This window comes from Orbicella faveolata, unplaced genomic scaffold (assembly GCF_042242905.1).
Source record: "Orbicella faveolata isolate gen_17 unplaced genomic scaffold, um_ofav_v1 contig_25, whole genome shotgun sequence".
Classification (NCBI taxonomy): domain Eukaryota; kingdom Metazoa; phylum Cnidaria; class Anthozoa; order Scleractinia; family Merulinidae; genus Orbicella; species Orbicella faveolata.
Window position 1 is genome coordinate 6,480,822 of NW_028301553.1, and position 25,641 is coordinate 6,506,462.

The following is a 25,641-nucleotide window of genomic DNA, read 5'->3' on the forward strand; positions in this document are numbered from 1 at the left end:
CCACCCGAAATAGTGCCGGGTGATGTTGATTAATCAGGAACCAACCGTGTGCTGCAAAAATTTCAGCGCAAGAAACTTTTAAAATTGACTTATAGACGTCAGGTGCGAAAGGCATGGTACATATCAAAACAGAACCGTCAAAAAAAAAAAAAATGATTTTGAGGTCATATTATTAATGACACTGACGGACTGTCTTATATCTCACTGTTCGGTGAAATCATTTATTGTACAGATTTTTCGTCATGTAAACCAGCCCTAAACCAGGCAGCGTGTATATGAACTTATTTTGTATGTTATATTGTCGCACAGAATGGAATATCTCGAAGACTATTGAACAATTGACAACGGTGAATTCTAGCTTGCGAACACTTTGAATGCAACTGGATTGCTCGCGACTGCTTGCGCTTCGCTGGGGTTCCCGCGCAACCCTTTTATCTTCGCGCCAAACTGAAGTGCAGAATCTTGACTTGCGCCATCGCGGTCTGTTATCTTGCAGGCCAGGTGAGAAAATATGGTTATTTATTTGACCAACGGTCAATACCAAAGCATGATTACACAATCTGGGTGATAAATCAGACAGTTCAGTCGGTGTTTTAACTTTCAAAAGCTGATTTGTACTAGGCGAGTTATTATCCGGTTCCAAAGGATTTGATTTGCGCCGGCGGATAAAACTGCCAAGCGGAAGACGAACGCTTACATTTCAAAACACATCTTTGACGGAATCTTTTGAGACGGAGAAAATAAAGGCTGTTTGTTTGTTGTCTGCTTGACACAAGCCGCAGATAGATTTCTAGCTATCCCGACCTGTATATCTTGAATATAAACTGGACTATCTCCAGAACTGAGGGACTACAGAACCTTGTTTCCAGCTCTTTTTTTATGACCTTTCATTGTCTAAAAAGACTGAAATCCGGCGTGGAAAGCTCGAAGCGTACAGTTAGATGCGAAGTCACGTCTTTCGGGGTAGCGGGCCATGAAAATGATCACACTTCGGTGATTGATCAATATCAGCGGGTTCATGTACCGATTGAAGTTCGCAAAAGGTCGAAAAAACTTAATCCGTCTAAAAACCCGCAAGTCACTGAAATATAGTGACTTATGCTTCAAACATGAAGACTGCTCTGCAGAGAACGGTATTCGAAAACTAACGGATTTTGATGACAATTGAGCGCTTCAAATAAACCGCCGAGACGTTTTATGCAATTGCGTTAAGTAAGTAGAAAGTACTGTTGACCTTTTCACTTGAATTGGTCAACCGAAACGTGAACGCTGTTACCTTTCCCATGAGTAAATTCAATGAAAGTCGTTTTCAGTTTCAGTGCTATTTTTACACTGTGTAGCAGTGTTAAAAGAAATATGCATTGTCGCTGTTCGTTAACTGTTTATTACCTGTCAGTATACTGATTTTCAAAACGAGGAATTACAAACTTACATTTTGATGAAGGAAAACACTTAAAAAATTGTTGATTAAACCTTAACAGCCCTGAGGGGATAGAAGTTTTTCGAAATCAGTATGTACCGTATACAGCATGAATGATCAGGCTGGTGACGGAATACCTATGTTACGACAATCGTATTGTGAAATACGGCAGTTATTTTACAGTATTGCGTCACTGAAACTTGTTTTAGTCACGAGTGAAGGTCTGCACGTTTTGTTATTCACCACACTGCAAAACAAACCAATTAAACTCTTGAAACGGATACGTGTCAATTACTAAAATGCACATTCATACACCATGACGTAATATGACGTAATAGAAGTGGAACTAAGGACGTGTAACTCCTTATTTGGATGTTACATGTGCGAATCATTTCAGATATCCGAACTTCGCGAAGAATGCCGATAAAACCGTGATGAACTCACTCAGAAAACATCCTAGCGAAACAAATTAGGTACATACATGGATGAGTAGCCTAACCTGAATGGAATTTTTAAATTCCATTTGTAAAGTTAAATTTGGCAGTCAGGTACGTAACACGAACAGGGCAGGGCTTCTAATAGTCATTTTATTGCCCATTTTACCATTCAGGTTGCGGGAGCTGAATACGGCGTTGACGCCCATGACGAACTAACTATCCGTCATCAATCCACTGATGGGGCCTCCCGCCCTGGGAGGCACAGAAATGAAACTGCTGTTAGCCGTATTTTATTTGTTGTGCCTTCTAAACTCTTTTTAAACATTTATACCAAAACTGATACTAAAATCTCAGCTGATAGCATGGATTCCCGACCTAGAGCGTACAATGAAAACTATTGCGGTAATTCAATCCTTTTCTTTTGCGATTATAGTGATTCTTTTTGGAAAAACCCAATTTTTGCGGCAGGTAGGATAATCAGTATAGAGGTCGTGACTTCCGCTTGGTTTCAGACTTCGCCCGTTTTCAAGATCATCGTCTCGTGACTAGAGCCAAACTTGTGAGAAACTACTGACGAACGAGAGAATCAAAATAGGAGCAAAACATCTCAATTCAAAGAACAACTGAGTATAACCGACCGAGTAACGTGGACTATTCTGAGGGCGGAGTTTCTTCATGATTGCTAAATTACACCATGAAAATGAGTCAAGTACAACAGTGCTGAGAACAGAAAGGCTAAACAATGTAAAGCTAGCTATAGAAAACAAAAGGAAAGCGATTAACTTTTGCTCTTCATTTTGCAATCTAGAAATGGTCCCGTTGAAGGTCCGCCAACAGCACCGTTCCCATCCGAACTTTCGCCTTCGACCCAGATCCTCGGGAACCACATAATCACTGACTCGTGCAAAAGTAGTCTTCAATCTTAAATTTCATTTTGAAAAAGTCGAAACATACATTTATCGTTTTGCACTTAGGTCCCGTCCACTTAACGCCGGAGAAATTTGAAAACGCAGCTTTATTCCTATCGTCCACTCTAATCCGTCACGAAAACGGAGCTTTTCGTAAACGCTTTTCAAACCGGAGGAATTTGAAAACGCCGACTTTGTGTTTTAGTGCGGACGGGAACATTTTGAAAACGGATTTTCTCGGAAACGATGACGTTACGATAATCAGTGATGATATTTCCGTTCCCGAGGTTTTCTCACTGAAAAGTCTAAAATGAACGGTGATTGTTGCGTTCTTAAATTTCTCCGGCGTAATGTGGACGGAAAACATTTGATGCGTTTTCAGAGTGAAACCTCCGTTTTCATATCAGCTTCCGGCGTAGTGTGGACGGAGTCTTCTGTGCGGCCGGAGGCGTAAGAAAAGTAGGGCGCAAAAATAATTTTGCGGACAAGTTTTACCGACTCCGCGCGGTACTTTGGTTAGTGTTTTTTAGAGTACTTATACACCCTTACGGTCTCGAAAATTCGAAGAGTACTAAAAGACTGAAAGCTTAGTCTCCTTTCATTGCATAGAAACATGAAACTGCAGTTCAAAAATTATTTTTATGGTGTGCCTCTTGCAAGAAGTCCCACCCTTCTGAACTGAGCTGTTGTTCAATAGAAAATTGCAAAAGTTCGAGAGAAATATAACAAGTGATCGATATAATTGTGAATCCTGAAGCCTTGTAGTCAGCGGTGTAAAGAGACAGAAACACATCCCATCATGCCTTGTTAATCAAAATGGCGGACGACGAGAAGAATTTTACGTTTCAGTTTGTTCCAAACAAAACTTTCCTGGGTTTTGAGTCTTCTGAAGTTAAAGAACTTTTTATGAAGTGGTAAGGGAAAATAATTAATCGTTTGATTTTTGAATGCATGTTGGTACAGCTGTCAGTGAGAAGTTTTTCACACCTGTGTTTGTTATGTTCAGCTCGATCGATCGCGGAGGAGAAAAGCGCGCGAATATTTCAGCTTCTAGTATTTATCAAAACCAATATTTTGATCATCTGGTTTTGCAGGGGAATGATATCGCGAAGTAAGGTGCAAATGTTCTCGTACGACCAGTTATTTCAGGCGTATCAGAAAGACAAATTTGTTTTGGTAAGTTGTTATCGTTGAGTCTCGCCAGGGCCCTGGAAACAGTGAAGACCAACGATCGACGGACCACCCTGGATAAATAACTTAAAGTTTATTTAATTTTTTCGGTTGTCTTTTTCTAGCTGTTGTTTTGAGAACTAACTGTAAACAGGCCAACCGGTGCATCATTAAGGCTAACCGTAGTGATTTTAACCAGGATGCTAACCAGACATCAAGTTTTACCCTGTCTTCTTAGCACTGAATGGCACTCCTGTTAACCTAAAAGGCACAAAGGTTTAACTCTGAATGGTACACCAGTCAGCCTGTTTCTGGTTAGCTGTCAATAATATTGTGATGGTAACATGAAGTAAAAGGAAAATTATTTGACTGCCAGGCGTGCAGTATTTTAACAACGTTGTCCAGCAGCCAAAAATCTAGACACAGCGTAATTAAAATTTGCATGCAAGTTTTCCAGCTTCTGAAGCTCTAAAGCTAAAAGCTGTAAATTTATTAAACTTAAGTTTAAAATTTAAATTTTTCAGTGTTATAATTCAAGAGCTTTGACAACTTATTTTAATTTCAGCCCTCTTTTGAAATCAACAGGACTTTTTTCAAGATCCTGCTGTAATATCAAGTCTGCAGGTTTGTTACTGTCTGTTCTACATTCTGTTTTAAATGTACAAGGGATAGCTGTTGATAGAGTTTACTGGTTAACCAAGTCAAAGTCAGACCTGAGCTTGAGTTAATGTTTAAGTCACTATTTTTAGGGAACAGCGAATAAAAAGAATTCAAACTCAATCAATGGGGTGCTGAACAAAATACAAATAATCCACCAACATATTTACAAACAATCACATTTACCTTCATTCAGTACATATTACTCTCCAGAAATGCCAACTTCCCAAAACCCTAACCTTGTGATGACGAGATATTTAATGTTATATATATTTTATTTTTTTTTTAGATTGTGTCTCCCTCTGATACATGGGGTCCATTGAGTGAGTCATTTTGAGCTACATACAGAAGAGAAAGAAGGCAGAGACTTTTGATTCTTTTTCAGAACTGCCATTTTTTTATTGACATTGATTGTGTAGTTCCAGAAAGTATCCATACTCTCCCCACCCCACAGAAGGGGTTGGATTTTCCTGTGGGTTGGGGGTTATGTAACACAGGGGTTTCAATAAAAGCCGGTTACTGGCAGTCTACTGCCGCCTGTAGGACCTCTTACTGCTGTCTGTTTGGATTTCAGTGACGAAAATAAAAATGATATTAATAAAAAAAAGCAAATACAACAACAATGGCGACCACTGAAATTTTTAAATGCTACAAAAACGTGGGCAAACTAACGTTCCAAAGAAATAGCGTACATGTTGTTTGTAGTCACCGATCAGTGTTATCAATCACTGTTCATCTCAGGATACCTAAGACATCTGAATGATATTTTGATAATATGATTCAATTTTTCATTATTTTATCATTATTGAATAACTTAATAATGAACCATGGGAGAATCAACGAAAAGTTGAAAATGAGGTTTGGTTTTGTAAGAATATTAGTAGAAAGAATTTTGTTGTAAAGTTTATCTCATTTCATTTTTTTTCTGAAGAGTTAAAAACCAGTTTGTTGCCATGTTGGTACATTTGTTGTACTTGTTTTAAGAAAGGACTTCAAAGAAATTACTGCCTAAGTGGATATCAAGTGTCACTGAGAGATATCTGCCTAGAAAGGTATTCAAAATGCACCTCTTTGCATCAAAAAATTATTAGTTTGTCAAAAACAAATCCTACTTTGTGGTCAATAAAAATACCCATCAACAGCACGCTTTTTGATGGCCAGAACGCTGGAAATTGCATTTCTGAGCTTCTAGATTTCAAATTTTTCTGGGGGAGTATGCCCCCAGACCCCCCTATGGGAAAGGGGCCTTATGGCCCCTTTAGTGGTCACAGCTGTCTATTACACCTTCAGTAGCCGCTTATAACTAATGTTATTGAACCCCCTGGTAACGTAATTGGAATTTCCAGAGGGTTGAGGGGAGGACTTAACAACAGCAGTAGCTTTGTTTGCATGTCCATAGTAATTACAGTATTGCAAAAGTTTATTTTCTAAAACAATAATGAAGTGGAAAATAACAAATTATACAATTAAGCTGAAGAATTTTGATTTGATATTGGTATTAAGCTATCACGTAATACAAAACATGAAGATATGAATTTAATCAATAGTAAATTAACTAAATAATTAGAAGAATTCATCAGTATTTTGACAGTTTTCGTAATGTTGGTTTGTCAAACATCAGGCAGTTGTAAGTAAATTTGATTAATTAAAGAAGGTCTCTTAACGTTGGGTATTTTGGGCAGTGAAAGAGAAAGTGAATTTCGTCTTCAAGATTAGTTGACATGCATACCAGGCATATTCTCTGTTCACAAGGGTTTGCTCTCTTCTTAGAGTGTTCTGAGAGTGCTTGGAAAAAATCCTTTCTGCAGGGGGTAGGAATATTTTTTGGAACCACACATTTATTTAATGTTCACAAAATTTACAGCCCAGCTTTGGGGTGACCCATCTAACTTTAATTTTATTCTTTTTCCATCGTAGGTGTCAAAGCATCTTCTGTTACAGCAGAACCTGTCTCTTGTGTTGTTACATCAATGGACTTTTTTGACAGACTTCAAGAGCAAGGTTTGTCTGAATCATTCACGAGTATCCTATGTTAGTATCTAGGGAGAATCGGATACAAGGGCTAAATTGATGGATTCTGCATCTGAAGGCAAAGTTTGAAGCTAAACTGGAAATTCTGAAGGGATGGCATCGCTGCGGGGGTGGAGGGGGAAGGGGCATGATTCAATTAAAAACCTTCTTTTAAAAGGATAATGAGTATGGCTACATGTATTTTCTGGAGAGACGCATTTCACTGCAAGTATTTATTCACATTAAAAAACAAACTAAAATATTGAAAATATTCCTATTGATAACAAACTGGGTTAACTACAATAACATTCAGGTAACCATCTTTAGGAACAAGTTCTCCTCCTTATGCCAAACAATTATGGATGTAAGCCAATGTAAGCTTATAATAGTAACAGAAAATCGCTGACAGCTAATAATACTAAAAGTCGCTTTCATCTAATGCAGAACATGTAATTTAATATAAAATGTTTAAGCAAGCAACTGGAACAATGATCCTGCTGGTATATGTTGGATCAGTAGTGATCTAATCAGCTTTACATATAAAATGAAGAATACAAAAGCAAAAACCGACACATTCTACGTTGTGTCGGTTTTTGCTTTTGTATTCTTAATTTAATATACTCTATTTAACTCAAAAGGTATTGTGAGGGAGTCAGGAAATATCAGAAAGTGTTTTGATGAGTTTTATGAAGACTTTGTCATTTCTGATGAACTCAGAAAGGTAGGAACTATTTTAATTCTTATCCACGAAGAACTTGCTTACTGCATTTGTTGTCTTTTTTATGGTATTAATTAGAAGCACCCAGTTTAACCAGGCCTCTTTATCCCTAACACCCCTTACCCCTTTGTTTTTCCCTCTGTCCTCTTTTCCTTTCCTGTATTCATCCATCTCTTACTCATTAAATCCCTCCCTCTCATTTTCCCTCCTTTCCTTTTCACATTTCTCCCTTTCTCACTGCCGCCATCCATCTTTCCATATTTCCTCCCCTTCCCCTCTCTCTCCATCTCGCTCCTTCTCTCTGTTCCTGTCCATCCCTTCCTTCCCTGCTCCCTCTAACTTTTCACTACCTCTTCATCTTTCCTACTCTCACTCCAAGTCCTTTATCCCTCTCTTACTCCTTCTCTTCTCTTCACATTCCTTCCAACCTCACTTCTTCTCTCAAAGGTCAATTCCCTCTATGAGATGCACCTGCGGGAAATCATGGTAGTTGTATTCATCATCCTGGACTGGATTCTTATTTGTATCCTGCGAACAGGGTACGATATTTGTTTAGATGAATACAACTACCATAATTCCCTGCAGGTGTATTTTATAGAGGGAATTGCCAATTGCACACTATATCTACTTTCAGTGAAGCACGTCTATAAAGGGAACACACTGGTGCATATTAAGAAAATCCTTGCATTACATTATAAGGAGTCAGCATTGGCTCCAACATACTGAATTCTCATTTTCATTAAAAGTTCTATTTCATCTCACATGGAGTTTTTCCCACATCTCTGGCCAGGAATAAGCCTTCCTCTGATAATGTCAATATTTTTCATATGGGGAGCAGGGTTGGCGAAGTGTTGAGAATGCCAATGTGGCCCGGGTTCGATTCCGGCCCGGTACCATATGTGGGTTGAGTTTGTTGTTGGTTCTGGCCTTGCTCCAAGGGTTTTTTTCTGGGTTCTCCAGTTTTCCTCCCTCCACAAAAACCAACATCTCCAAATTCCAATTTGACCAGGATAGAGAACCCGTATCAAAACCAGCTCAGGCTGATGTTGCTTCCTTTCTAACATTTTAGGTCTTAATTCTGGAAGAAGCAGAAACATATCCAATATTTAGTGATGCAGACAGAAACGAGTTTATTTTCCTGATTTTCAAGCATATATGTCTTGGAGGCCAAGTTTGTCAAGTAAGTTATTTGAGATTCGTACACTAGTTAATACAAGCTCATTTTTGTGAAGGAGAAGAATGAAGACAATCTGCTGGCGTGACTTACTTGAGAAAAAAGAAAACAAAAACAAGACCGCTATGATATCAAAATTTAATGTTTTTCGCAGCCCATAAGACACTTGGCAACTTAAAATATCATTAAAAATAGCCAATGGAATCCCAGAATAATTTCATCTTATAAGCGATTATGTGAACAGTGTACCTCTTTAAGCAACCAGGGTTGAAAGATCCCAAGTCTTTCTTGAAGCCAAGCTGCTTTCTGCGAAAGCCTTCTTAGTACTAAATTCATTCTGCCGTATCATTTCTTCCAGGAAAATAATTTGCTTTCTGGACTGTTTGTGTTGGTTTGTGACTTTATACTAAATTCAGTGATTTATACTTTCCCATTTTCGTTTAGTATGAAGATGACATAAACCCTTACCTCGAAACAACCAAAACAATTTATAAAGATCTGTTAAGGTAAGTATTGCTCAGGTTCACATTAATGAGTTTACATTAGTTTAAATAATTTTATGGCTACTCTGACGCAGCGCTTTCGTTTCGTCCCGGCCAAGAACTCTTCAGAGACCTTTCTGCTTGACAAACTCGTTGAGCATCGTGAATCTGGCGGTCGTGGAATCCTTATGCGATATAACTTGAAGGCGAGATTGCTGTCATCATTTTGTTAGCGAACGGGACTTGAGTCACGATGTATTATCACAAGCAACTGTCAACTTTCATTGTCATTTATCAACATTAGTTTAGTAGAAAGAAGTTGATTTGCAGCCATTCCAGAAGTGTACCGTTTTTTTTCCCATAAAATTGTCCGCAAATTGTAAGTAAAAACGCCACTAAACACTAGACTGTTCACAGCCTCTAAATTTTGCAACGTAGGCGGAAAAAAAAGCTAGCGAGCGAAGTACCTGTCAAATCTCCCAGTCTACTACAAACATACGGGCAACTAAAAGATCATTTCAGTAGCTTATCGGTTGCGAAGTCCATTGTTGAGTGAAATTGTCAACTGTTATTTTCGGAGACATCCAAATGTCGTTAAAAGCGCAGAAAAGATCTGACCAGGATTTTCGGAAAGGTAGCGACTGCTCGCAAATTGGAATCTTAAGATTTCTTTCCTGAAAAAGGTTTTTACCTCTTTGAAACATTCATCACTAGTTGAAAAAATGTTTCACAAAAATTAGATTTAACTTTCACCTCGGAACTTCCCCGGACTCTCGTGGTAGTTTTATTCGTGGGCGTGTGAGGTCATCTATCACCTCTTAATAGTGATTGCTGTTGATTTTACAACTCTGCATGGCTTACTTTAAACCAAGGTAGTTCCGCAGGTAGAGAAGACAAAATAGCCACGTGGAAAACATTGTACGGTCTCCGGTAGCAGTTTGGTTGAAAAGTTTGGAAAACCATTTTATTTTATTACCGGTTTTAAGCCTTATTGTTTCGCTTTGTTGGCTTCCAGTGTACACAAAGACCCGACTACCAAGAAGTTGCAAGTCGGATCAGTTGTGCTAAAAGTCTCTGCTCAGGTATTGTACGCTTGAAGATGACAACTTCTAAGCCGTTTAGAAAATATGTTTTACTTGTGTAACTTGATCTGACGCTTAGAACTCCGGTGTCTTCAGGTCCAAACTCGTCCACTCCGAACACCTTTTCGGTTGTTGACGGACCACGAGTATTTGTGCGTGTCTGTGTGTGATGTTGAGTCTCACAAGAGAACGACACTCGTAAGGCATAATAGGCATAACACAAGAAAGGATGGTAGTCCGTCGCAGGTTCCCCTCCTCAGTCTCTACTCTCCAACAGCCCAACAGCAATATGGCCTACAGGACGAGAGGCTTGTGGGGCTTTTTACGGCAGAGCGCTGAGCACGTGAACAGGATAGACACTGAAAAACAATAACCTAAGACGCTCTCGTTTTGCACTTTAACTCTGCCTCTGTGGTCGCCACTCGCGGTCTACGCACAGCTATGACTGTCTGTCTGTCTACAGGTTACAGTAGTAGAGACAAACCATTTTGAGTCGGGGTTGGGCAATCTTCAGGGGCATGAATGTTTTGTTCTCACCTTTATGTTGTGCATGATTTTATTTGGTGGGCAATAGTTTGTGCAAGATTTGTTTGTTAAGTCAAACACATAACCTGAATAGTAAGTAAAAGGCACTTGGTCAATTTTTTCCCTCATGGCTCCCCTTGGCGATTTTTTTCAGCCGTTTTGACTGTGCAAGAATTTTTTTAGATATTGCTCAACCTCACCCCCCCCCCCCCCCTCAAAAAATAATGTTCCGTCCCTTACTGTAAATTTCTTTATCACCATCCGCTGCTCGTGAAAATCAGTTAAAGCGGCCTTCCTCTAGAAAGAAAGACCTGCCTCAGGAGGGAGACGGAAAGTGAGCTAGTTACCCCCCCTCCCTCCCCCACCCCCCTCGCTTACACATTACACTGAAGTAGTCTTCTGACCTGAAGGGTTCGTTTCTTTTTGTGTTAGGATGAAGATGGTTCACCGATTTACCCTTCACTTACGCCACACGATCAGTCTTTTGCTTACATGTGCATCAACCTGCTCAAGAGACACGTGTACATCTGGTATCACTCGTGGACGTAACAGGCAGAAACAAACACGACCCGTGAACATTGGCTGTATATGAACAAACGTGTTTGCCTTTAGTTCCGTCTCGTCTGCTCCAGTGTACTTTCTGCGTCAGTTCTCGTCAAACACACATGGCGATACGGAAGTAACAAATACTTGTGGGAAAAGTGTTTCCCAAGGAGTTTCCAGCTTTTAGGCTGATAACACAATTTGCCAACCTTCTGGTCGATACAAATGAAAAGACGATCAAGCCTCCGTCTTGATCAACACTTCAAAGGGCATCTAGATTCATTCAGCTTAAAATAACGAAACTGGATAAAAACTGAATCCTTGTCTGAACCAAGTAAATTGCCTGTTAACAAAACTGGTACTTTGTTTCTTTCAGCAGCGGGTTAAATTTTATAGATGCCTTTTGTATTTTGTTCGAGCCACTTCAAGGCAAACGTGCGAAGTATGAAATAGGAATTGCTTACCAGTCGCTGTTATTTTTAGCAAGGGATTACACAGTTTCGAGATTCATTCTCTGAATCAGGTTTTAGATTAGTAATAGTAATTGGGCCGAGTGGAGTACAATCCAGGGTGTAATATTTTCGTTTCGACTCATTTTCATGTGTTAATTTAGCAATTACGAGTCAAATTCGTTATATTTTTACCTCGCCTTATCACGACATGGTGTGAAAAATGTACTGTTCAACTGTATTTACTTGAAAAACCAGCCCTTGTCCTCAAGCAGAAAACAACATTTTTAGAGGCACATTGCTCGTATGGCCTGATTATTTATTTAGGTGTGAAATTTATACATTTGGTTTGCCTATCGTTCTCAGAACACACTGGTACTTCTAATGTGGACAACGTTTGAAACAAGTGCGAATAACTTAGTACTGAGGTATCAGAACAGTTAGTGCCCATAGCATTTAGTGTTCAAGGCTATTTCTTCAAAAGGGTGGACAATGCTCTCCCCCAGATTAATCGCTATCCATTGGATAAGTGTTGCAAAAATAAACTACGTTATCCACTGGATAGTGATTTATTCGGCATTTTATCAATCTTGATCACATGTACAAAATCAGATAAAAGAATTCTTAGTTGTTTAACTGCCATTGTGTAGTGACTGACTTCAGTACTTGTTCTTAAACGAGCTGCACTGTACAGCGCGGCACGACTATGGCGGGAAATAACCACGAGATGAGACGGAGGCGCTGTACTTATGGCGGGAAAAGGCTTAAAGTTGTGGAGCGCGGCACAAGTATGGCGGGAAATAGCCGCGGGAAAGAGCTTGAAGTTGTGGAACGAGGCACGTGTATGGCGGGAATAAACTGAAAGCTACAGCGGACGCAGTACATTCTGACCGGAAAAACGGGATGCTGTGAAGGACGCAGCTCATTACGGCTGGGAATAGCCAGACGTTTTGATGGAAGTGACACATGTGGCAAAGAAAGCGTTTATAGGGTTCGTAATATAACGCCGACTAGACAAGTCTTCCAGGCTTCTGATTGGCTATTATCCCTCCACGTCATGAGATAAACATCGTTATCTTGTGACCTTGGGCATGATGCATACTTGAACTGGTGAGCACAGGTTTATAACGCCGTCGACAAGATTGTCTTTAGAGCTTTTGATTTGCTTTATCCCCTGTGAGTCTTCATCTGTGGTGTTAGCTGTATGTGAAGCAAGCTGAAGGACACCTCCCTCGTCCACATCAGGGGTGTACTTGAGCACCAAGGATACCTCAATTAAACCTGGTTCTGGAATCAGAAATGAAAATGCATTAGAGACAAGGTCACATTAATTTTGACCGCTCTGTTACATATGCTTTTTGGTTTGTCACGCAACACATTTTGGTGCAACGATCTATCACCGCTACGATGAAAATTGCATACAAACTGGTCATAGGTTTGAAGAAAAAAAGACCATATTAAGTAATATTGCAACATAAAAGAAAACACGAAACAAAAACATCAAACATGATCTCCGACTGAATGAATCTGTTCAGAAGCTCATTACATGACCCTGATCTGTTATTTATTCCCAACCAGTACCCTCACTTCCAAATTCACCAAACTGGAATAAGTTATCGGGAAGCGAGAATGGAGGTAGAATTTGAAAATCAACGGTTCTTAGATTTCAAGCTTCTCGTCAGTCAAGGCTGCGCATGCACATCGCCCTGCTACAGCCCCCTTAAAATGAGGCAAGCATTGGCGGATCCAGTTGTGTTCAGAGGGGAAGGAAGAGACGAAAATAGGCGCATTGTTTTAATAGGGTTTTTTTTAGGGGATGGGTGGCTGAAGCAAAAAGGGGTAGCGAACCCGGGGGGTGGGGGAGGGTGTGGCAGTTTACCTGACCATCCAGAATGTGACAAGATAACTGTGGTGACAAGCCGCTGCTTCAGTGGAGAAATAACATGGAGATCATCTCGCTTGGGAATAAACCACCGACACCTCATATCAGGAAACACAACCTGTCAACATAGACGGACACTGTGATCAATGGCTAGTTTCTCTTTAACTGTTTTATATATTCTCTCTTTAAAACTCCCAGAGTTACAGCTTGAATTGAAAGACGGTTCAAAACGGTTTCAACAGTTCTGAGTGGTAAAGCCCAGTTTTCTGCATTACGTACTGTGCTTTGTTGATGTGAACGAAAACGTTACAAGACTTTAATTTTAAGGTTGTTACCCTAGCAACGTGGAGGCGCAGTGGACTCATGGTTAGCGCGCTCACCTTTCGAGCCCTGGCCGGGGACATTGTGTTGTGTTCTTGGGCAAGACACTTTACTCTCACAGTGCCTCTCTCTACCCAGGTGTATAAATGGGTACCGGCGAATTTAATTCTGGGGGTAGCACTGTGATGGATTAGCATGGAGTAGAAATACTCCTAGTCTTTTCATGCTGCAAAAAACGGAAATAAGCACCGGTCTGACGGACCACTTGGCTCGTATCCAGACTTCCCTTGTAATAAGTGTCCCAACGAAATTCCCTTATTGTGAGGCAAGTTGCGCGAAAAATGTCTAACGTAACAACGTCTCTAACACACTCACCTGCACTCGGACATTGGTCGCATCTGCCACGTTCTCCAATACAGCTTCAACATTGATACCCAGCGTAAGACCAGCAGAGAAACACAGGGGATTATCCGAACCTCCACGAGGCTCATTCAGGACTGCGCAAGCCTGACGCAGACTGCCTGTCAACTCCAATGATGGAACTTCATGGGAAAGCATGATGGACTGAACGAAATCTACAACACCCGAAGGATTAGTAATGTTCGACTCAAAGAAACTGGGAAACGAAACCACTTCGGCACAGAATGCATCCGTGTTGATGTTCTCCGTGTTTATGAAGTGGGAAAAGGTTTTTATTCTGGTCAAAAACGATTCCCACACTTGAAGCATGGAATTCAAGTTTTTGTCGTTAGCGCGGCTGTATCTCTGCGAAACGAGGATCTGTAACGCATGCGCAATGAGCCTCAGCTGTCGAAGTAAAAATGTTTGCTGCGAGCTCAGGCCGGTGAAGGTATGTTCTACTCGGTAGGAGGTCGAGAGGATATTCTCGACAAGAGATTTCAAACCAGAGCCTTGATGGGTGCAAAGGGCCGCTGGAATGGTCCATATCTTGTCGTTTTGAGCCTGAAGAATCATCAGCTTGCATTGAAGGTAGAGCGAAAGACATTCTGCGTTGGCGCAAAGATGCGAATCAATGCTCTTGACATGCCGCAGGTCTTGGATAGCTGTTTTTAGAGCTTGCTGTGCGTTTGATGGGCTTCGTGACTTCACACATTGAACTCTCATTTGGATGCTTTCAAAAAAGCTCTTTGCACTTTGTGACCCTGAAAAAAAAAATAAAATAAATAAATAGATGTATAAATATAATATAAAAAGGGGGATTTGGCACTCTATGTTTAAAAAAGGAAGAAACAAAAAGAAATAAGGGAAGGAAAGACGAAAACAAACAAAAATAAATAAAAGACATTCTGATGCGAGCGCGGTTTCCAAGTGACTGTCTACAAAAAACCAACACCAAAGTGATTACTCTGACCAGTCACAAAGGAGACAGACAATGCAGTGAGCACATAAAAACTAAACAAAAATTAATTATTTCAAAAATTAAGAGCAGTTTATAATCGAGTGTCGCCGACAGGAAACCCAGACCAAAGTAATTACTTTGACCAATCAACACACGGAACACACACAATCCACCGGAACAAATCAAAACTTGAACCAAATAAATGTAGCTGGCGCCAAGCGGGGGAAAACGTGTAAGAGCGATTGGAGATTGGTTTTGATTTTACCTCCGATTGAATGAGAAACAGTCACGAGATTTTTAAAGCCAATCGCTTGGAGTAATACTGCTGAACCAAGTTTAAGGTTACGCCAAGAGAACACGAAGGTTAAGAGAGTGAATCTCCCATAAACGCCTCATTCCCAAGGTAATCCCTTTCAAGTTATTTTAGACATGGTACCCAGTTCTTCCGCGAATAATGCTACCACGCACGTGCGTGGACGTTTTCCTGGAGGATAAAATGCGTGTAAAGTCGATTGGGCTGTCCACGTGACCAAAATATCCGCGTCCGCCTCCTGAGACTTCCTTAACCTGGAGTGATCCAAACATAACTTGACGAATTAGGAATGAGGCCTGTAGTGAGAATTTGCTCTCTTACTCTATATCCTCTCTTGGTTATACCCTTTCCTTACCTTCTTCTTCAGTCTTGTTATGATCCAATTCTATAACGCCTTTCTCGATATCAAGATGCGGGACGAGGTCGGGTTGGCTGTCCCGTAAGTACGCGTAATGTCGATTGGTGTGATCCGGGAACATGGCCAGCATGGTGGGACTCTTGGACGTGGCATTAAACACGAGAATTAAAATGGCGACGTACGCCGGGTCATCAATGGACGGCTCAGGAGTGGCAAAAAATGGGTGAGTCGACAGAAGCTCGGGTACAAGGGAAGAAGCCAGGTGTTGGTGCTTTTCACCCAGAAACTTGGCACACCTGAGAGTTTAAGAAAGAGTTCAAAAAAAAAAAAAAAAAAACACAAACCCATTGCAAACACATTTGAGTTCTGGGATCAGGTGTGGAAATCTGATTAGATAAAAAAGTTGCACTATAAGAATCAAATGATGGGTTATTACGAGAAATAGAGCCACGTTTGTGAGGTATTGGTTGAAAAATTGACAGACTTTTAGATAATGAAAATTCATTCTTATCCTGGTTATCCAATGCTTGTAAACGCTTTTAGTTGTTTGGAACATAACTGATATTTTTTACAACAAAAAATCCGGGAAAATGGTACCCTCTAAGTAAAAAAAATTGATGGTATTTTCATCTTCTTGCAGTTTTCTCAAGACCTGCGGTACCATTTGCAAACAAAGGCATTTACCCCACTCAAGCAACGGAACGAAAAACAAAGGCAGAAGCGGGGTTGGGAAAAGACGAGAGGAGTCTGGGGAGACAAGGGTCTCGCGTCTCTCTCTCTCTCCAGTCCTCTCTCTTATATCCCATTTGTGCTGCCGCCATTGCTCGTTTCCACACAAACGAACAAACAAAATTTAATTCGCTCCTAAAAATGAAGAGCGCTCTTTACCTCCATATAGACGATCTGTCCTGAGGGTATTTTGATAAGTTGCCCAATAAGGCGTGAATAGCGGCGTGCAGACACGCTCTGGTGGCGAACACACAGTGGCATAACAGCTCCCGAACAGCCTCTCTAGTGTCCCCTGAGAAATCCTCCAGTACCCCGAGCAGTGTCTCCAGCTGATCTTCACGCAGCTGAATGTGCTCGCTGATTTTACGCAGACTGTTAATGGCACTCAGCCGCACGCTCTCAATCTCGTCGTTCATCATGTCAGCCAAGAAGTCTAACGAGAGAACAGCGAAAGGAGAATTCTGATAGGCCAATTCACAGAGCGAATCCACTGCTGCAGAACGCACCTCTAGGAACTCGTCCTCTAAGCCGTGGACGAACGCCCCGCAGGCACCGCTACTCATCAGGCTGACGTCCTCAGGGTCCACTTCAGGTTCAGGGGTACCGTCACCCCAGGTTCGTCCTGTGCTCCAACCTCCGCCGTCGTTGCCACCTGACGCGTGAATCTCTCGGCGTTTCTCGTGCTCTGTTTTTCTCCTCTGAAGAGCGGGAATAAAAACATACAACTGGTTATTTTCCATCAAGAATTATTTGTACCAGTTTACTTCTGGACTTCGCTAATAAAATGCCTAGTTACTGTATCAGTCTTCAATTACCGTATTTATTCGAATAAGCGTCCAACCTCGAATTAGCGTCGATCCTAAAGGCAGTAAAAGTTAATAAGCGTCCAGCCTCGAATAATAAAATAAATAAAAATAAAAATACGTCTCATTTCTTTTAAGTAACCTTTATTTACCCTTGGCAGTGTTTAAAGCACATAGGCTAATGGGGACGAGCAAACAGCTTGAAGCAAATAATTCAAATTGAAACCAGTTGGCTATTTACAAGCATGGCCAAAAATTCGAACCTGGGGTTACATGAAACAAATCCAGTTAGAGGTGAGATCGGAACTCGAACCCGAGACTGCTGAATCACAAGTCTGACGCACTGACCACTTGGCCACGCTGCCTCCTTAACAACTTGCCTTCAGATGAGACATAAGCTTCTTGTCCAATGTCTGCTCCAGAAACTTCGGACTGACAAGATGGAGTGAGCCTAGAAGCCCTGTGGCCTCTCTGCGCACGTTCATAGACAAGTCATTGACCATGTGGCAGATCTTGATAAAAGCATCGTCCACAAGCCGGACGTCATCTGATGTTGGTAATTTAACAACTCTACGACAGAGCAGTAAACTCACGATCAAAATCACGGTCAGTAAACTCAAAATCAGTAAACAGTGAACTCACGATCAAAATCACGGTCAGTAAACTCAAAATCAGTAAACAGTGAACTCACGATCAAAATCACGGTCAGTAAACTCAAAATCAGTAAACAGTGAACTCACGATCAAAATCACGGTCAGTAAACTCAAAATCAGTAAACAGTGAACTCATGATCAAAATCACGGTCAGTAAACTCAAAATCAGTAAACAGTGAACTCACGATCAAAATCACGGTCAGTAAACTCAAAATCAGTAAACAGTGAACTCACGATCAAAATCACGGTCAGTAAACTCAAAATCAGTAAACAGTGAACTCATGATCAAAATCACGGTCAGTAAACTCAAAATCAGTAAACAGTGAACTCACGATCAAAATCACGGTCAGTAAACTCAAAATCAGTAAACAGTGAACTCACGATCAAAATCACGGTCAGTAAACTCAAAATCAGTAAACAGTGAACTCACGATCAAAATCACGGTCAGTAAACTCAAAATCAGTAAACAGTGAACTCACGATCAAAATCACGGTCAGTAAACTCAAAATCAGTAAACAGTGAACTCACGATCAAAATCACGGTCAGTAAACTCAAAATCAGTAAACAGTGAACTCACGATCAAAATCACGGTCAGTAAACTCAAAATCAGTAAACAGTGAACTCATGATCAAAATCACGGTCAGTAAACTCAAAATCAGTAAACAGTGAACTCACGATCAAAATCACGGTCAGTAAACTCAAAATCAGTAAACAGTGAACTCATGATCAAAATCACGGTCAGTAAACTCAAAATCAGTAAACAGTGAACTCACGATCAAAATCACGGTCAGTAAACTCAAAATCAGTAAACAGTGAACTCACGATCAAAATCACGGTCAGTAAACTCAAAATCAGTAAACAGTGAACTCACGATCAAAATCACGGTCAGTAAACTCAAAATCAGTAAACAGTGAACTCACGATCAAAATCACGGTCAGTAAACTCAAAATCAGTAAACAGTGAACTCACGATCAAAATCACGGTCAGTAAACTCAAAATCAGTAAACAGTGAACTCACGATCAAAATCACGGTCAGTAAACTCAAAATCAGTAAACAGTGAACTCATGATCAAAATCACGGTCAGTAAACTCAAAATCAGTAAACAGTGAACTCACGATCAAAATCACGGTCAGTAAACTCAAAATCAGTAAACAGTGAACTCATGATCAAAATCACGGTCAGTAAACTCAAAATCAGTAAACAGTGAACTCATGATCAAAATCACGGTCAGTAAACTCAAAATCAGTAAACAGTGAACTCACGATCAAAATCACGGTCAGTAAACTCAAAATCAGTAAACAGTGAACTCACGATCAAAATCACGGTCAGTAAACTCAAAATCAGTAAACAGTGAACTCACGATCAAAATCACGGTCAGTAAACTCAAAATCAGTAAACAGTGAACTCACGATCAAAATCACGGTCAGTAAACTCAAAATCAGTAAACAGTGAACTCACGATCAAAATCACGGTCAGTAAACTCAAAATCAGTAAACAGTGAACTCATGATCAAAATCACGGTCAGTAAACTCAAAATCAGTAAACAGTGAACTCACGATCAAAATCACGGTCAGTAAACTCAAAATCAGTAAACAGTGAACTCACGATCAAAATCACGGTCAGTAAACTCAAAATCAGTAAACAGTGAACTCACGATCAAAATCACGGTCAGTAAACTCAAAATCAGTAAACAGTGAACTCACGATCAAAATCACGGTCAGTAAACTCAAAATCAGTAAACAGTGAACTCACGATCAAAATCACGGTCAGTAAACTCAAAATCAGTAAACAGTGAACTCACGATCAAAATCACGGTCAGTAAACTCAAAATCAGTAAACAGTGAACTCACGATCAAAATCACGGTCAGTAAACTCAAAATCAGTAAACAGTGAACTCACGATCAAAATCACGGTCAGTAAACTCAAAATCAGTAAACAGTGAACTCACGATCAAAATCACGGTCAGTAAACTCAAAATCAGTAAACAGCGAACTCACGATCAAAATCACGGTCAGTAAACTCAAAATCAGTAAACAGCGAACTCACGATCAAAATCACGGTCAGTAAACTCAAAATCAGTAAACAGTGAACTCACGATCAAAATCACGGTCAGTAAACTCAAAATCAGTAAACAGTGAACTCACGATCAAAATCACGGTCAGTAAACTCAAAATCAGTAAACAGTGAACTCACGATCAAAATCACGGTCAGTAAACTCAAAATCAGTAAACAGTGAACTCATGATCAAAATCACGGTCAGTAAACTCAAAATCAGTAAACAGTGAACTCACGATCAAAATCACGGTCAGTAAACTCAAAATCAGTAAACAGTGAACTCACGATCAAAATCACGGTCAGTAAACTCAAAATCAGTAAACAGTGAACTCACGATCAAAATCACGGTCAGTAAACTCAAAATCAGTAAACAGTGAACTCACGATCAAAATCACGGTCAGTAAACTCAAAATCAGTAAACAGTGAACTCACGATCAAAATCACGGTCAGTAAACTCAAAATCAGTAAACAGTGAACTCACGATCAAAATCACGGTCAGTAAACTCAAAATCAGTAAACAGTGAACTCACGATCAAAATCACGGTCAGTAAACTCAAAATCAGTAAACAGTGAACTCACGATCAAAATCACGGTCAGTAAACTCAAAATCAGTAAACAGTGAACTCACGATCAAAATCACGGTCAGTAAACTCAAAATCAGTAAACAGCGAACTCACGATCAAAATCACGGTCAGTAAACTCAAAATCAGTAAACAGTGAACTCACGATCAAAATCACGGTCAGTAAACTCAAAATCAGTAAACAGCGAACTCACGATCAAAATCACGGTCAGTAAACTCAAAATCAGTAAACAGTGAACTCACGATCAAAATCACGGTCAGTAAACTCAAAATCAGTAAACAGTGAACTCACGATCAAAATCACGGTCAGTAAACTCAAAATCAGTAAACAGTGAACTCACGATCAAAATCACGGTCAGTAAACTCAAAATCAGTAAACAGTGAACTCACGATCAAAATCACGGTCAGTAAACTCAAAATCAGTAAACAGTGAACTCATGATCAAAATCACGGTCAGTAAACTCAAAATCAGTAAACAGTGAACTCACGATCAAAATCACGGTCAGTAAACTCAAAATCAGTAAACAGTGAACTCACGATCAAAATCACGGTCAGTAAACTCAAAATCAGTAAACAGTGAACTCACGATCAAAATCACGGTCAGTAAACTCAAAATCAGTAAACAGTGAACTCACGATCAAAATCACGGTCAGTAAACTCAAAATCAGTAAACAGTGAACTCACGATCAAAATCACGGTCAGTAAACTCAAAATCAGTAAACAGTGAACTCACGATCAAAATCACGGTCAGTAAACTCAAAATCAGTAAACAGTGAACTCACGATCAAAATCACGGTCAGTAAACTCAAAATCAGTAAACAGTGAACTCACGATCAAAATCACGGTCAGTAAACTCAAAATCAGTAAACAGTGAACTCACGATCAAAATCACGGTCAGTAAACTCAAAATCAGTAAACAGCGAACTCACGATCAAAATCACGGTCAGTAAACTCAAAATCAGTAAACAGTGAACTCACGATCAAAATCACGGTCAGTAAACTCAAAATCAGTAAACAGTGAACTCACGATCAAAATCACGGTCAGTAAACTCAAAATCAGTAAACAGTGAACTCATGATCAAAATCACGGTCAGTAAACTCAAAATCAGTAAACAGTGAACTCACGATCAAAATCACGGTCAGTAAACTCAAAATCAGTAAACAGTGAACTCACGATCAAAATCACGGTCAGTAAACTCAAAATCAGTAAACAGTGAACTCACGATAAAAAACACGGTCAGTAAACTCAAAATCAGTAAACAGTGAACTCACGATCAAAATCACGGTCAGTAAACTCAAAATCAGTAAACAGTGAACTCATGATCAAAATCTTCACGTCGACAATGGCACATCTAAAACATTAACCCGAAACATATTCATTCTCAAGCTGCCTTAATACATCGGCTTCCCTGTATTCTGATTGGCTGTATTTTCTACAGCATGGTATAAACAGCTCTCTCCACACACCCTCACTATAGCACCCTCAATGTCAACTGATATCTGGTTTTGGCATTTATCTCTGGGTACAAGTGCTGTTAAAAAAATGACCAACTGAAGAGACTTTGTGCACTTATTGAAGTCTACTAGCTTTTCTTTGACTGCATTTGCTGTGGACCTCAATTTGCTATTCAGTGAAACCAGAAATGAGTTTTGACTAACCGCTCTGGGTTTGCTTGACTAAACACCCAAACCAACTTGATGGCTGCCAGTCGCACATCTTCATAGTCATCATCCAATGCCAGTGATGCCTGATCATAAACTGTCATGTCTAGCTTCTGGCCTCTCGCATGCAGTGTGAGCTACAATGAGATATTTAAAGGAGCTCAGTCACAGTATTTTAAGTTATTCTGGCCATGTACAGAATTACTGTACCTTTAAATTGAAGGAAACTGAAAATAGCAGTTTACTTAGATACAAAAAACACCAAATAGATAACATTAAACCATAAAGGAACAAGGATGGTTAGGGGTGGAGAAGATAAACATGGATTACAAACGACAAACTTGAACAATTTAGCATAAACTTTTCAAGATGCACAAACTATCATGAAACTCCTATAAGTCAGTCATATTGTTTTGATACAGACACAGAAAGCACAGAAAATGACATTGTTTTTCATTTCTTCAAGTTAAATAACACATAAAATGAAGAGGAGAGAAAAGTAATGCAAAGCAAGAGAAGTAAACAAAACAAAAAATATTGAAGCTGGACAGGAATACAGGCACTCTCAGGATGTCCACCGCATGAAATAATAATCATGCTACTTTTTGCTTAAGCTTGTAATTCACTGGCTTGAAGTATTAATATTGTTTGCAATACATAGTTCATACAAGATATGACTGAGACGACTTATCTAAACTAGCATTCTGTCTAGCAAGTTTTCTTTTCCAAATTCAGTGGAATGAACTGATTCACCAACATCACTCAGTCTAACTGGAAAATGAAACAACCTTTAAGAACATAAAATAAAATAAAAATCTGTTTTTCACTCACCAGAGCTTGCAAAGCACTTGTCCGTACTCTTGGGTCACTGTCCTCTGAGAAGCTTGCCAACAAGTTTTGCACCCCTCCTTGTGAACCTGGCTCCATACTCATTGATGAACTCTCTGATCCCTGAGTAAGGTGACCAATCAAGCAAAGACACTGGCAACGCACTGAGGAGTGGGGATCTTTGAGGTGCTGAACAAGACAAAAATAAAAGAAGAAATGTCTAATGACTGGCAGAAAAACAAATGAATAATAGCCAGCCATACTGGCAATGGGGTTGGGGGGTAAAGCATGATGGCCTAACATTTAGATTGTTGGAATCCAGGGTATTGACTGAGATTAAGTACCTGTCTTAGCTGTCAGGACAAGACACTTTTCTCTCACAATGCCTCTACATCCAGGAGTATAAATGGCTACCAATGAACTGTTAGTCAGGGCAACTGGAAAAAAACCTGGCAGGGAGAGGGGGTCACTTAACACTATTGAATCTGGTACAAACTCTACCAATGTGGACAACTTTTAATTAGCCCTGAGGCCAGCCTCCACCTGGTCTTTACTTATCCTGAAGGTCAGTTTATACTTGCAAAATAAACTCGTGAAAGCACATCAAAGCAAGTGTGCATTTGGGGAGAAATAGGAACCTCAGGAACCTGTGTACCATAAATTCTCCAAGTGGGGGTGGGGTTGGGGCACCGATGTTGTTGTGCTACACTTAGATCTGAAAGGTTCAAATATTTTTCAAAAGGGTTCAACAGTACATACCTGCGTAGCAATCTTCTCAATTTGGTGAACAATCTTTGCCTAACGAGAGAAAGCCAAAAAACAGACTTTTCTAAAAGTTTTGTTTCATATGAATTATTCCGGTAAACAAAGTTAATTGTGTTGTAAATGCAGTGAAGACTTAAAAATTAAACATAAAAATAAATTATGTTATTTATTTTATAATGTATATAGAAGCTAACCTCGTCATTACAAAGTTTGCCAAGTAGCAAAAGAGTATGAAATATCTGAGCAGACACTTTGTGAGATTCTGAAAAGGAACAAATAAAAACGTCATGTCATAAATTGTTTAAAAGGATTTTGAAAAGAAGAGCTACATGTAGTTGGGGTTGTTCCCAAGGCTGTGCTGTGGAATAATATTGTGTTTGAGTGATTTTGCTGAATACACTGATAATAAACACAATAGCCTCCCATTGACTTTAAAAATATGCTAGGATATTAATTTTGTCCCTGGACATTATCTGTTCCCTGAAGCTCACAGTTTTCCTCAAGCTTTGTTCTCAGAAAACTGTTCATTTCTCATAACAGATCTGTCCACAAACAAATATGTGAACATATTTTTGCCCAACCCTCCCTAAATGAGATTTCCTGATGGGAGTACAAAAGACATTTCTGAGGGGTTGCTCTGTAAACATCATTTATTAGTTTATCATAATGATTTCATTTCTGATGGGGTTTGGGAAAAAGCTGACTTTATCACAAGAGGGTAAAAAATGGGTTCTTTTTCTGTGGAAGCATTGTGTTGGTGCGTTGATCTGTTTTCTTAGGGGTAAAATTTTGATTATACCTCTTCAGAAGCACAACATACGTCAGAACTTGGCCTAAGTTATCAAACTGTATGGTGATCTTCAACCAACAACTTGATAAAACAAATATTTTTTTTTTCAAATGAAAACTTAGCCTCCAACTCTAATAATTAGAGGGGAGAGCTGAAATGCAACCTTGGAAAGTCATACCCTTATTCAACAAAAATTAATACAACGATGTCTATAACATTGATAATCTGAAATACCAAAGCACGAGACAAATAATGTTACCTATATTCCTGCTTTCTCGGTCCGCATTCAAAAGCTTGATCAGGTCCTCAGCAATCGCGTGAATATTGACTCCAGGAAATTTTGCCACGCTTCCAAGCAATGAAACAACTTTCACTCGAACTACAGCGTCTTTTGTCTCGTAAAACCGTTCCCACAAAGTCCTGATGACGAACTCAGCCACTTCTAACGACTCCAAAGGGAGCTCTTTTTCGAGATCAACAAGAGTTTGAAGGATTTCCTGTTGTGTTGAATATTGAGATAGTTCAAATGCGAGCCTTTTCGAAGCTTCAAGAGACTGTCGACTCCGTTTCAGTTTTAACACGGGTTGGGTGCCATAGTCTAGAGTCTCCAAAGGTTTTTCCTCCACAACAGTGGTTGAATAGTCCGGATTAGTCCTCTTCATGATTTCTGATAGGATCACGAAGAATACCCAGGTAAAGCAATGTGAAAACAAGAGCATAAACACTACCCTTCGCCCACTTTGGCCGCCATAATGGTTTTTTCCGCGGCCTCGTTCTGGTGCTGCCGATGTAGCGATGATGTGATGTGGGAACTGGGAAGGAAAAAGGTTTTTGGAGCGGGGAGGGGGACGGGCGATGGCTCTCAGGGTGAAGAGTTTTTTTGGCTTGATTTTTTGGGTCTCTTGGTAGTAAAAATACCTTATCTGTCCTTCAGTGCACTGATATTTTTCCCCCGAGTTACTCGC

At 39.9% G+C, this 25,641-nt stretch overlaps 2 protein-coding genes across 4 annotated transcripts; one reads left to right on the forward strand and one right to left on the reverse strand.

The window, feature by feature from the left end:
* Positions 1 to 1,908: 1,908 nt before the first annotated feature.
* LOC110047015 (cilia- and flagella-associated protein 300-like) lies at positions 1,909 to 11,871 on the forward strand. Of its 3 annotated transcripts, none has more exons than XM_020752734.2 (10): positions 1,909 to 1,968; positions 3,860 to 3,941; positions 4,521 to 4,559; positions 4,882 to 4,915; positions 6,510 to 6,593; positions 7,241 to 7,323; positions 8,390 to 8,500; positions 8,939 to 9,000; positions 9,992 to 10,058; positions 11,016 to 11,871. In XM_020752734.2, exons 2-10 carry the CDS (start codon positions 3,864 to 3,866, stop codon positions 11,130 to 11,132), a joined length of 675 nt encoding a protein of 224 aa, XP_020608393.1. In that variant the 5' UTR covers positions 1,909 to 1,968; positions 3,860 to 3,863; the 3' UTR covers positions 11,133 to 11,871. The 3 variants fall into 3 exon arrangements, with proteins under 3 accessions (XP_020608393.1, XP_020608392.1, XP_089149477.1); XM_020752733.2 differs by lacking the exon at positions 1,909 to 1,968 and adding an exon at positions 3,528 to 3,679; XM_089293351.1 differs by lacking the exon at positions 1,909 to 1,968 and having other exon boundaries at positions 3,689 to 3,941.
* Positions 11,860 to 25,457, reverse strand: LOC110047011 (integrator complex subunit 4-like). Its single transcript, XM_020752729.2, has 11 exons — positions 24,936 to 25,457; positions 24,081 to 24,148; positions 23,881 to 23,919; positions 23,125 to 23,310; positions 22,291 to 22,430; positions 17,722 to 17,911; positions 16,698 to 17,236; positions 15,807 to 16,105; positions 14,154 to 14,941; positions 13,455 to 13,575; positions 11,860 to 12,862 (listed from the first exon to the last, which is right to left on the reverse strand). Exons 1-11 carry the CDS (start codon positions 25,393 to 25,395, stop codon positions 12,648 to 12,650), a joined length of 3,045 nt encoding a protein of 1,014 aa, XP_020608388.2. The 5' UTR covers positions 25,396 to 25,457; the 3' UTR covers positions 11,860 to 12,647.
* Positions 25,458 to 25,641: the final 184 nt, after the last annotated feature.